The following is a 12,414-nucleotide window of genomic DNA, read 5'->3' as shown; positions in this document are numbered from 1 at the left end:
CAGGGGGTATAATATAATATATAATGTAAAGAAACATATAAAGTTAAAAGAGAAAAAGTATAACATAGCTAAGATAAGTGGGAAAACTGAGGACTGGGAAGCTTTTAAAGAGCAACAGAGGATTACTAAGAAGGAAATACGCAGAGAAAAAATGAGCGGGGCCTGATGGTCTGCATCCCAGGGTACTGAAGGAGGTGGCTCGGGAAATCGTGGATGCATTGATGATTATTTTCCAGAGTTCATAGATTCGGGGTTGGTTCCTGAGGATTGGAGGGTGGCTAATGTTATCCCACTTTTTAAGAAAGGTGGGCGAGAGAAAGGAGGTAATTATAGACCAGTTAGTCTGACCTCAGTGGTGGGAAAGATGCTGGAGTCTATTATAAAGGATGAAATTACTGCACATCTGGATAGTAGTAACAGGATAGGACAGAGTCAGCATGGATTTATGAAGGGGAAATCATGCTTGACTAATCTTCTTGAATTTTTTGAGGATGTAACTCTGGAGTTGGACGAGGGAGATCCAGTAGATGTCGTGTACCTGGACTTTCAGAAAGCTTTTGGTAAAGTCCCACACAGGAGGTTAGTGAGTAAACTTAGGGTGCATGGTATTGGGGGCAAAGTACTAGATTGGACTGGAAATTGGTTGGCTAATAGGAAACAAAGGGTAGTGATAAACGGCTCCTTTTTGGAATGGCAGGCAGTGACCAGTGGGGTACTGCAGGGATCCGTGCTGGGACCGCAGCTTTTTATAATATATGTTAATGATATAGAAGATGGTATCAGCAATAACATTAGCAAATTTGCTGATGATACAAAGCTGGGTTGCAGGGTGAAATGTGATGGGGATGTTAGGAGATTACAGGGTGATCTGGACAAGTTAGGTGAGTGGGCAGATGCATGGCAGATGCAGTTTAATGTGGATAAATGTATGGTTATCCACTTTGGTGGCAAGAACAGGAAGGCAGACTACTACCTCAATGGAATCAATTTATGTAAAGGGGCAGTACAGAGGGATCTGGGTGTTCTTGTACACCAGTCAATGAAGGCAAGCATGCAGGTACAGCAGGTAGTGAAGAAGGCTAATAGCATGCTGGCCTTCATAACAAGCAGAATTGAGTTTAGAAGCAAAGAGGTGCTTCTGCAGCTGTACAGTGCCCTGGTGAGACCACACCTGGAGTACTGTGTGCAGTTCTGGTCTCCAAATTTGAGAAAAGACATTCTGGCTATTGAAGGAGTGCAGCGTAGGTTGATGAGGTCAATTCCTGGAATGGCAGGATTACCTTACACTGAAAGACTGAAGCGACTGGGCTTGTACACCCTTGAATTTCGAAGATTGAGAGGGGATCTGATTGAGACGTATAAGATTATGAAAGGATTGGACACTCTGGCAGTAGGAAACATATTTCCACTGATGGGTGAGTGCCGAACCAGAGGACACAGCTTAAAAATACGGGGTCGACCATTTCGGACAGAGCTCAGGAGAAACTTCTTCACCCAGAGAAGTGGCTGTGTGGAATGCTCTGCCACAGGGGGCAGTGGAGGCCCACTCTCTGGATTCATTTAAGGAGGAGTTGGATAGAGCTCTCAAAGATGGTGGAATCAAGGGTTATGGAGATAAAGCAGGAACAGGATACTGATTAGGAATGATCAGCTATGATTATATTGAATGGCGGTGCAGGCTCGAAGGGCTGAATGGCCTACTCCTGCACCTATTGTCTATTGTCTAAAAATGCCACTTTGCAATCCAAGATGAGGATAATGTTCTTTTCAACACATTGTGAACATTTGGAATTCTGTACCACAGAGGGGAGTGGAGGTTCAGTTTTTGAATATGTTTAAGGTAGAGATTGCTAGATCTTCTGGTTACCAGTGGTGTATAGGGTTATGAGGATGGTGTGAGTAAAAGACAATGAAGTGTTTGATTAACCAGCATTGGCAGTCCCTCGCAGATGAGGATGACTCGCGGAGTGAGTCCGTAGGTAGCTGTACAGACCAATGCAGCTATCACTGGCTCTGTTACACTTGGGGCAGAAAGTGGTCACAAGAAGGTGAGGGTGGAGCATTGGTGTGGCAGCACACTCCTTTCACTGTTTTTACCTAGCTTCTGCTTTTTCCTGAAGGCAAGTCTCAAGGTGCCCCATGCATTCCTGGATGCTCCTTCTCTATTTGAGATGGTCTTGAGTCAGTGATCCCCAGGTGTCTGTGGGAATCCTGCACTTTGCCAGTGAGGCTTTGAGAGTTTCCCTGAAGTACTTCCTCTGACCACCTGGGTCTTGCCTCTTGTTTAAGATGGGAGTAGAGCACCTGCTAGGAAAGTCTCGTACTGGTCATGCAGACAACGCATGAGGCAGCACCAGTGCACCAAACCATCTTGACTACATCATCATCAGAGCCAGAGATTGGAAGAACATTAAAATCACCCGTGCCATGACAGGAGCTGACAACTGCTGGATAGACCATTGCCTGATCTAAACGAGGGCCAACATAAATATAGCCCTGCTATAGGAGAGACAACGCGAGCAGTTTGATTAACCATGATTTAATTGAATGGCAAGGCAGATTTGGAGGGCTGAATGGTTTACTCCTGTTCCTGTGTAGAAATGCATTTAGTTCACTAATGCCCTTTTTAGAAGAAAGTAAGCTGTCCTTATCTGGTATGCTATGCATGTGATTCACAGCCCACAGCAATGTGGTTGATTCTTAACTGCTCTTTTAAATGGCCTGGTGAACCACTCCGTTCAAGGATGAAATAAGTGATATAAATCGTTGATAATTTGTTCCAGTGTACTTTGAGATGTAGTTGAAACTTTCTCCAGTCTGATCGCGATATTGCAGCATTCAACAAAATAGAAAGCATGCTAAGCTTCAGCAAAATCGTTTATTTTTGAGAATTGCTCTGTTCTGACCAAACGTTAATAAGTATTGTAACTAATTTGGTTGCCAAATTACAAAGGTGGAGTTTAGGTCCCAGAGGCAGTTCAGAAAAAAAGCCTCTGGTTTGATCCCTCATGACCAAAGGTCAAGCTATTTGGAAACAAACAGTGGATGAAACTGAGCTTTTAAGCCATCAAAAGAGACAGCTGTGAAGTGACCTTGGGAAGGTATACAATGGTGTGGAAAAGGTAGATTTGTAACTTAACATTGAAATAATGGGATAAGTACTATGGTTTACATAAAGTAAAAAAGCCAAATAAATAATGTCAATTCTGAAGAGGGTTCACTGTACCCAAAATGTTAACTCTGATTTCTTTCCAGAGATGCTGCCAGACTGCTGACCTTTTACAGCAATTTTAGTTTTTGTTTCTGATTTGCAGCATCTGCAATTCTTTTGGGTTTGTTTGTTTTGTGTGGTGAAGAAGGCATTTGGTACACTTGCCCTCATTGGTCAGAGCATTGATTTTATATTGGGATGTCATATTGTGGATGTACAGGATGTTGATGAGACTGCTTTTGGAGTACTTTGTTCAGTGGCAGTCACCCTGCATGGTTGGCACAGAAGATTTGGAGCAAAGGGTCTGTTTCCTTGCTGTATGACTCCATCCCTGGAACAATTAGAACATAGAACATAGAAGAATACAGCGCAGTACAGGCCCTTCAGCCCTCGATGTTGCGCCGATCCAAGCACACCTACACTCGCCCACTATCCTCCATATGCCTATCCAATGCCTGCTTAAATGCCCATAATGAGGGAGAGTCCACCACTGCTACTGGCAGGGCATTCCATGAACTCACGACTCGCTGAGTAAAGAACCTACCCCTAACATCTGTCCTATACCTACCCCCCCTTAATTTAAAGCTATGCCCCCTTGTAATAGCTGACTCCATAAGTGGAAAAAGATTCTCACTGTCGACCCTATCTAAACCCCTAATCATCTTGTACACCTCTATCAAGTCACCCCTAAACCTTCTTTTCTCCAATGAAAACAACCCCAAGTGCCTCAGCCTTTCCTCATACGATCTTTCTACCATACCAGGCAACATCCTGGTAAACCTCCTCTGAACCCGTTCCAGTGCCTCCACATCCTTCCTATAGTATGACGACCAAAACTGCATACAATACTCCAGATGCGGCCGCACCAGAGTCTTAAACAACTGCAACATGACCTCAGTACTCAGGAACTCAATTCCTCTACCAATACAAGCCAGTACGCCATATGCCCTTCCTCACTGTCTACAACTCCTCCGACTTTTGTATCATCCGCAAACTTGCTCACCCAACTTTCTAACCCCTCCTCCAGGTCATTTATAAAAATGACAAACAGCAATGGTCCCAAAACAGATCCTTGCGGAACACCGCTAGTGACGGCACTCCAAGATGAACCTTTGCCATCAACTACTACCCTCTGTCTTCTTCCAGCCAGCCAATTCCTAATCCAAACCTCCAACTCACCCTCAATGCCATACCTCTGTATTTTTTGCAGTAGTCTTGTAAATCTCTTCTGCATTCTTTCCAGTGCATTCATACCCTTCTCATACGGTACACAGAACTATGCACAACTCTCCAGATAATATCTAATGTGTCCTATGTGATTAAATCATAACCTCCCTGCCTTTATACTCTTACTAATGAAACTCAAAATGTCATATGATTTATTAACAAAATCTCTCTACCCGATCTAACTATCTATTTTGAGGGAATGTACCTTAACTGTGCCTGAATCATCTCTGAAGGTAGCGCAGTGTTCAGCTACTGTTTCTCTTGTTAAACTTCAGTTGCAGTCTGTCTGCTGTATTGAAGTCATCTCTTCGGCTAATCCAGACTAAGAATAATTAATTGGCGATGTCATTTTCCATTATCATCTTGAACCTAATGATAGAATGATCACTGTTTTGAAAATGTTCCTCCATTGTCACATGACCTACTTGACCCATCTCATTCTCAACAATCAAGTCTGGCAGTGCCTCCTTTCTTGTTAGACTGAGTATATGCTGCTGTAAGAAGTTCTGAACACAGTCTAGGAACACTTATTTTTCACTGCTTCTTACGTTACTACTGTCCCAGTCTAGTTACAGGCCCTCCCTTAAACCAGTTTCTGTTTTCACTGCAACACCCACAAAGCAATCAGTGCCTGTAACTCCCATTCTTGTTAACTATACACTGTACCTAGAGGGTCTTGTGGCACAGAAGTAGTGTTCCTACCTCTAAGCTGGAAGATCTGTGTTCAAGTCCTACCTGTCATAGACATGTGTCATAGCATGCTTTAAGAGATTGCTTAAAATATTAGTATTGTGCATTCGCATACATATAGTTTAACCTGGGGAGGCAATGTCCTAATGATATCACTCAACTAATAATCCAAAAACACAGGTAATATTCTTGATCTGGGTTCGAATCCTGCCATGGCAGATGGTGGAATTTAAATACAATAAAATTCTGGAATTATGAGCCTTAACGGTGACCCTGAAACCAGTGCTGATTGTCAAAATTAATTTTAACTCTTCCCATTAGCACAAGCAAAGTGTCTAGATCCAATCTCTGCAGTTTGTACAAATGCCATCTCCCATAGAGCCAGTTCCACTATGCCAGGAATCTAAAACCCTCCTTCCTGCACTATTCTTTGAGCCATGCATTCATCTGACTTAACTTCTTTCTGTACTCACCTGCATGTGGCACTGGGAATTATCTAAATAATAATACTTTAGAGATCCTGCTTGCCAATTTTCTACCTAGTTCCTAAATTCCATTTGGAGGACCACATACCCTTTGTACCTATGTGCCTGGTACCACTATGGACTGCATCCTCTGGCTATTCGTGTTCTCAAAAGAATGTTCCACAGCTGAATTGTGCCATCCTTGCCCACAGTATCATGGGGGCAAAAACCACTCGAGTCACATTCTCAGCTGCAGAAATGTCTGTCTGTTTCAAAATGCTGCCTTAGTATAAATTGAGGTTAAGATAGGCAAAAATAAAATTTAAGATACTTTAATATATTCTGCTTTGATAACAATTTCTACCTTTTGACTAATCTGGGAATAGCATTGACCAGAAATTGAACTGGATCACGCATACAAGTATTGTGGCTACAAAAGCAGGTCAGACACTAAGAAATAAGTGGAGAGTAGCTCACCATCTGACTCCCCTGTGGCCTGTCTGGCATCTGCAAAGCATAAGTCAGCAGTGTGGTGGAATACTCCTCACTGGCTGGGTATAAGTGGAGCTCCAACAAACCTGAGAAGCTTGACCTCATCCAGGAGAAAGCAGTCTGATTGATTGGTACCACATGTACAAACATTCACTCTCGCCACCATCAATGCTCAGTAGCAGCAATGTGTACTATCTGAACAAATCACTGAAGAAATTTGCTGGGTTATAATCCTCAAACTCCCTTTATAATGGAAACATGGGTGTACCTACACCAAATAGCTTGCAGCAGTTCAAGAAGGCAGCTTGCCATCACCTTTTCGAAGGCATTTAGGGATTGGTAGTAAATGCTGGTCCAGCCAGTGGTGCCCATTTCCCTATGAATGAATAATAAAAGGTGTATCAGAGTAGCCAAAGAAGCTCGTGGTGCAAACAGCATTTTGATAATTGCAATATAATTAGACAAGATCTGTCATTTTAGGCTGTGGTCCAAAATGAGGCACAAGCAGTAGAAACTTCACTACCTTGTTGATCTTATTTTGAATGAACTGATTTTCTTTTAGCTGTGTATGATCGGATGCGTGCTGACCAGAAGAAATGTGGGAAGGCAGCCTGGGCCGTGGCAGTTGAGAGGATGGAAAAACTTCGGTACGCAGTTGCAAAGGAAACACTACAGCTGATGCGAGCGAAAGAGATCTGTCTGGAACAGAAAAAACGAACACTCAAAGATGAAGTAAGTTTGTAGCATTGTAGCAAAAAAATTGATCTGAGGAAGGGTCACTGGAGCCAAGACATGGACTCTGATTTCTCTCCACAGATGCTGCCAAACCTGCTGAGTTTTTTTCAACAATCTATATTTTTGTTTCTGATTTCCAGCATCCGCAGTTATCTTGGTTTTTTTGTAGCAGTGTAATGTTGATGGTAAGCTAGTCCTCAATTAACATTAGAGGAGAAAGTGAGGTCTGCAGATGCTGGAGATCAGAGCTGAAAATGTGTTGCTGGAAAAGTGCAGCAGGTCAGGCAGCATCCAGGGAACAGGAGAATCAACGTTTCGGGCATAAGCCCTTCTTCAGGAAGAAGGGCTTATGCCCGAAACGTCGATTCTCCTGTTCCCTGGTTGCTGCCTGACCTGCGCTTTTCCAGCAACACATTTTCAGCTCAATTAACATTACTCTGCTTAACGTTACTTTGTTTTAATACCCTTTGCTTTTTGGGGCCTTTTGTTTGATATTGTTTTGTGTTGACATTTTCATTTTGGTGTCAAAAAGCACAGCCAGTCAGGCAGCATCTGAGGAGCAGGAGAGTTTACTTTTCGAGAAGAAGCTTTCGAGGCGGCGGCGGGAGGAAGGGGGAAGGAATGTGTGTGAGGTAGCTGGGAATATGATAGGTAGATAAAGGCGGGGGGTGGTGGTGATAAGTCGAAATAGAGGGTGAAGCAGATAGGTGGGAAGGAAGATGGACAGGTAGGACAGTTCAAGAGGATGGTGACAGGTTGGATCTGGAATAAGGTGATGGGAGGGAGGGGAGATGAGGAAACTGGTGAAATCAACATTGATACCGTGAGGTTGGAGGGTCCCAAGGTGGAAGATGAGGTATTCTTCCTCCAGGTGTCGGGTGGCTAGAGGCGGCCTGGGACTTGCATGTCCTTAGCGGAGTGGGAGGGGGCGTTGAAGTGTTTGGCCACTGGGCAGTGGGGTGTGTGTCCCTGAGGTCTTCTTTGAAATGTTCCGCAAGTTGGCGTCCTGTCCCCCAATGTAGAGGAGACCACATTGAGAGCAATAGACACAGTAGATGATGCGTGAGGAGGTGCAGGAAAGTCTCTGTCGGCTGTGGAAGGATCCTTTGGGGCCTTGGATGGAGGTGACGGGAGAGGTATCGGGTTGGAACGCAGGGGAGGGAAATACATCTCTGGTGACAATTCCCTCCCCACCCGTATCTGCGTTCCACAGAGACCATTCCCTCTGTGACTCTCTTGTTAGGTTCATTCCCCGCCCCCCCCCAACACACCCTCCACTCTCAACACCTTCCCTTGCCACCACAAGAGATGTAAAACCCGCACCCACACCTCTCCCTTCACCTGCATCTAAGGCCCCAACAGATCCTTCCACATCCGGCAGAGGTTGTCCTGCACCTCCACACACATCATTTACTGTGTCTGCTGCTCTTGATGTGGCCTTCTCCACATTGGGAAGACAGGACACCAACTTGTGGAATGTTTCAGAGAACATCTCTGGAACACACTCCCTAATCAACTCCACCCCCCTTTTGGCTGAACATTTCAGTGCCCCCTGCCACTCTGCCAAGGACATGCAAATCCTGCGCCGCCTTCACCACCAAATTTTAGCCACCTGACACCTGGAGGAAGAACACCTCATCTTCTGCCTTGGGACCCTCCAACCACACGGGATCAATGTTGATTTCACCTGTTTCCTCATCTCCCCTCCCACCATCTTATCCCAGATCCAATTTTCCAACCTGGCACCATCCTCTTGAACTGTCCTGCTTGTCCATTTTCCTTCCCACCTGTCTGATTCACCCTTCACTCCAGCCTATCACCATCACCCCCACCTTCATCTACCTATCACATTCCCAGCTACCTTGCCCCCAGCTCCATCCCCCTCCCGTTTATTTCACAGTTCCCATGCAGCATCCCCCCCACATGCCTGATGAAGAGCTTATGCTTGAAACGTCAACGCTCCTGCTCCTCAGATGCTGCCTGACTGGCTATGCTTTTCCAGGGCCACACTTTTTGACTCTGATCTCCAACATCTGCAGTCCTCACTTTGTCCCCTTGTTTTGGCGTCATTTGTATGCTTGATTGACGGCAGAGCAGTGAATGTGATCTATATGGACTTCAGTAAGGTGTCATCAAAGTTCCTTATGGTAGACTGGTTAGCAAAGTTAGATTGTATGGAATACGGGGAGAACTAGCCATTTGGATACAGAGCTGGCTCAAAGGTAGAAAGAGAGTGGATAGTTGTTTTTCAAGACTGGAGGCCCATGAGCAATGGTATGCCATAAGGATCAGTGCTGGGTCTACTATTTTTTGTCATTTATATAAAGGTATTGATGTGAACATAAGAGGTATAGTTAATAAGTTAGCAGATGACACCAAAAGTGCGCGGGCAGTACGGTGGCTCAGTGGTTAGCACTGCTGCCTCACAGTGCCAGGGATCCGGGTTTGATTCCAGCCTCTGGCGACTGTCTTTGTGGAGTTTGCACATTCTCCCTATGTCTGCGTGGGTTTCCTCCAGGTACTTTGGTTTCCTCCCACAGTCCAAAGTTGTGCAGGTTAGGTGCACTAGTCAGGGGTAAATATAGGGTAATAGAATAGGGGAATGGGTCTGGGTGGGTTACTCTTGGAGGGTCGGTGTAGACTTGTTGGGCCAAAGGTCCTGTTTCTACACTAGGGATTCTATTCTAAAATTGGAGATGCAGTGAACTGTAAGGTTACCTTATGGTACCACAGGATCTTGATCAGATGGGCCAAGGGTTGGCAGTTGAAACTTAATTTAGATAAATGTGAGGTGCTGCATTTTGGAAAGGCAAATCAGGGCACGACTTATGTACTTAATTATAAGGTCCTGGGAATGTTGCTGAACAAATGTAATTTAGGGTGAAGGTTCATGGTTCCTTGAAAGTGGAGTCCCAGTTAGACAGGATAGTGAAGATGATGTTTGGTACCCTTGCCTTTATTGGTCAGTGCATTGAATATAGGGGCTGTGAGGTCATGTTGCAGCTGTACAGGACATTGGTTAGACCACTTTTGAAATACTGCTATCAGAAGGATATTGTGAAACTTGAAGGGGTTCAGAAAAGATTTAAAACAAGGTTGCCAGGATTGGAGAGTTTGATCTATAGGGAGAGGCTGAATAGACTGGGGCTGTTTTCCCTGGAGCGTGTGAGGCTGTGGGGTGACCTAAAAAAGGTTTACAAAGTCATGAGGTGCATGGACAGGTAATTAGGCAAGGTCTTTTTTCCCAGGGTAAGGGAGTCTAAAACTAGAGGGTTTAGGTTTAAGGTGAGAGGGGAAAGATTTAAAATGGATCAGTGGGGCACCTTTTTCACGCAGAGGGTGGTGTGTGTATGAAATAGCTGCCAGGGGAAATGGTGGAGGCTTATACAATTACTACATTTTAAAGTGATAGATACATGTATTTGGAGGGTTGAGAGGGATATAGGCCAAATGCTGGCAAATGTGACTAACATTACTTTACTTTAGGATAGTTGGTTGGCATGGATGAGTTGGACTGAAGGGTCTGTTTCCTTGCTGTACAGCTCTGTGACTCTTATCTAGTACTGCATCAATGTAAAAGCAAAATACTGAGGATGTTTGCAATCTGAAATGAAAAGGGAAAATGCCGGAAAAACTCCAAGTTTAGCAGCATCTGTGGAAAAGAAACTTGTGTAATGCCATGAAGTCTGAAGACTCCTATTTGGAAATGTTTGCATTTAGGCTGCAGGTTTGGTCTTTCTTTCAGCAGTGCTCATTTGCTTCTGTCTTTGCTTCCCTTGTGAATTTCAACTGAGGTCATGGGCTCCATCTCATGGCTGCAGGTTGTCACTGCAAGTACCGACTACTATTTGTCATTAGATGGTCACTCTAACTGTGCTGTGGAATCATACATTTTTATACTTTTTAAATTTAGTATATTAGAAGTTATTTTATGTAGGAAGTATATGAATTTAGCAATTGATACTGTGTTTCAACTAACAGGATACAGGTATAATGGTTTAATATTTTTCTCTGGTAAAAAGATCCCGGAACCAAACTCCAGTTTTAATGTTGATTTTAATCAAATTGGTGCTTTATTTAACACTTTTTCATGTAAAGTTGTGATTTTCAGGAAAGCAACCTCTATCTTAAGTGAGAACAACCTGTTCATAAAAATAAATGTAAATTGTGTGCAAAAAGTGTAAGGAGGGAATATTAAGTGAAGGGCAGCACCAGAGACCTGAGTTCGATTCCTGCCTCAGGTGACTGTTTGTGTGGAGTTTGTACATTTTCCCTATGTCTGTGTGGGTTTCCTCTGGGTGCTCCGTTTTCCTCCCACAATCCAGAGCTGTGCAGATTAGGTGAATTGGCCATGCTAAATTGCCCATTGTGTCAGGTGCATTAGTCAGGGGTGAATAGGGTAGGGGAATAGGTCTGGGTGGGTTACTCTTCAGAAGGTGGACTTGTTGGGCTAAAATAGTAGGGAACCTAATCTAGTCTCATTTAATTTAAATTTTCCTGATATCTACAGTCAGTGATTCTGAAGTTGTGTACAATAGAAGAGACAATTTTGTCCTAATGAAACCATGTTATTCTGAAAATAGAGGGTGATGAAACTGATGATAGTTACAAATATGTCTAACAGTGAGGCAGAAAAGCATATATGTGATCATAATTCAGGACGTTAATATGATAGTTGATTGAAACCAGCTTTGTCTGATGAGTGAGGAAGTACAGTAAAAACTGACTGAAAGAGGGAGAACTTGATGCAGATTTGTATTTAAAACGTATGGTTTCAGCATGCAATATGATTGTAATATTGGTAAAGTGTACATTGTTTGTGATTACCATGTTGGCTATAATGTTCGATTGTTGTTCATTGTCAGTACATCTGTGATGCTTTTTATATGGAGTCATCTTCTTAAACATAAAGGAATAGAATATTTAAGGGTGACATTGGTCCTAACGGCAGGATGGATAAACGCCACCTTGATTGCTAGTGAGAACCCCCAATCCGATTTGAGAAATTAGGTTTAACTGTCCTGTCAGTGCTCAGGTGCCATGAGAAGATGGTCTCCCCGCTCCAAATGCTGCCATTCAGTCAAATTCAAATTTTTATCTGGCAACCTCATCATACGTGGCATATCCCTCCGAACCATCTTGATTAAATTCTGCCCAAAATGTGCATTAAGAAACCTAGTTGATTTCTCTTGTGTTTACTTGCGGAGTTATGCTAGCATGGTTGAGCACATTGTTGTGAATGTTGGATCAACATTATTTGTAACCATTTCACTGCTGCAAAGTAGAGTATAACATTTTTGTCTGTTTACATATTCTTTAAAACAGATGCAGAGCCTTCAGAGTGGCACAGATGCCATAGCACGGCTGGACCAGCTGGAGGCAGACTATTACGACTTGCAGCTTCAGTTGTATGAGGTGCAGTTTGAGATTCTGAAATGTGAGGAGCTGCTATTAACAGCACAACTTGAAAGCATTAAGAGGCTCATTGCAGGTGTGGTGGAAAATGACTTGAACTAGGTTGTGTAGTATAAATAAAATGATTTAAATAGTTGGGACCATCTTATTGGTTCTCATAATGCTGCTACTGCCTTTTCA

At 43.6% G+C, this 12,414-nt stretch overlaps 1 protein-coding gene across 2 annotated transcripts in view; it reads left to right on the top strand.

The window, feature by feature from the left end:
• The window catches only part of jmy (junction mediating and regulatory protein, p53 cofactor), a 120,037-nt gene that overhangs the window by 62,340 nt on the left and 45,283 nt on the right, over window positions 1–12,414 (top strand). For both annotated transcript variants that reach the window (XR_006314115.1, XM_043706859.1), the window contains exons 4-5: window positions 6,647–6,816; window positions 12,145–12,310. Coding sequence is in view for 1 of the 2 variants with exons in the window: in XM_043706859.1 (XP_043562794.1) it covers window positions 6,647–6,816; window positions 12,145–12,310 (336 nt within the window). In the remaining variant the exon portion in view is untranslated. The remainder of the gene's footprint in view (window positions 1–6,646; window positions 6,817–12,144; window positions 12,311–12,414) is intronic.

Source organism: Chiloscyllium plagiosum, chromosome 2, assembly GCF_004010195.1.
Source record: "Chiloscyllium plagiosum isolate BGI_BamShark_2017 chromosome 2, ASM401019v2, whole genome shotgun sequence".
In the NCBI taxonomy this organism is placed as follows: domain Eukaryota; kingdom Metazoa; phylum Chordata; class Chondrichthyes; order Orectolobiformes; family Hemiscylliidae; genus Chiloscyllium; species Chiloscyllium plagiosum.
This window is presented reverse-complemented; position numbering and strand designations above follow the sequence as displayed.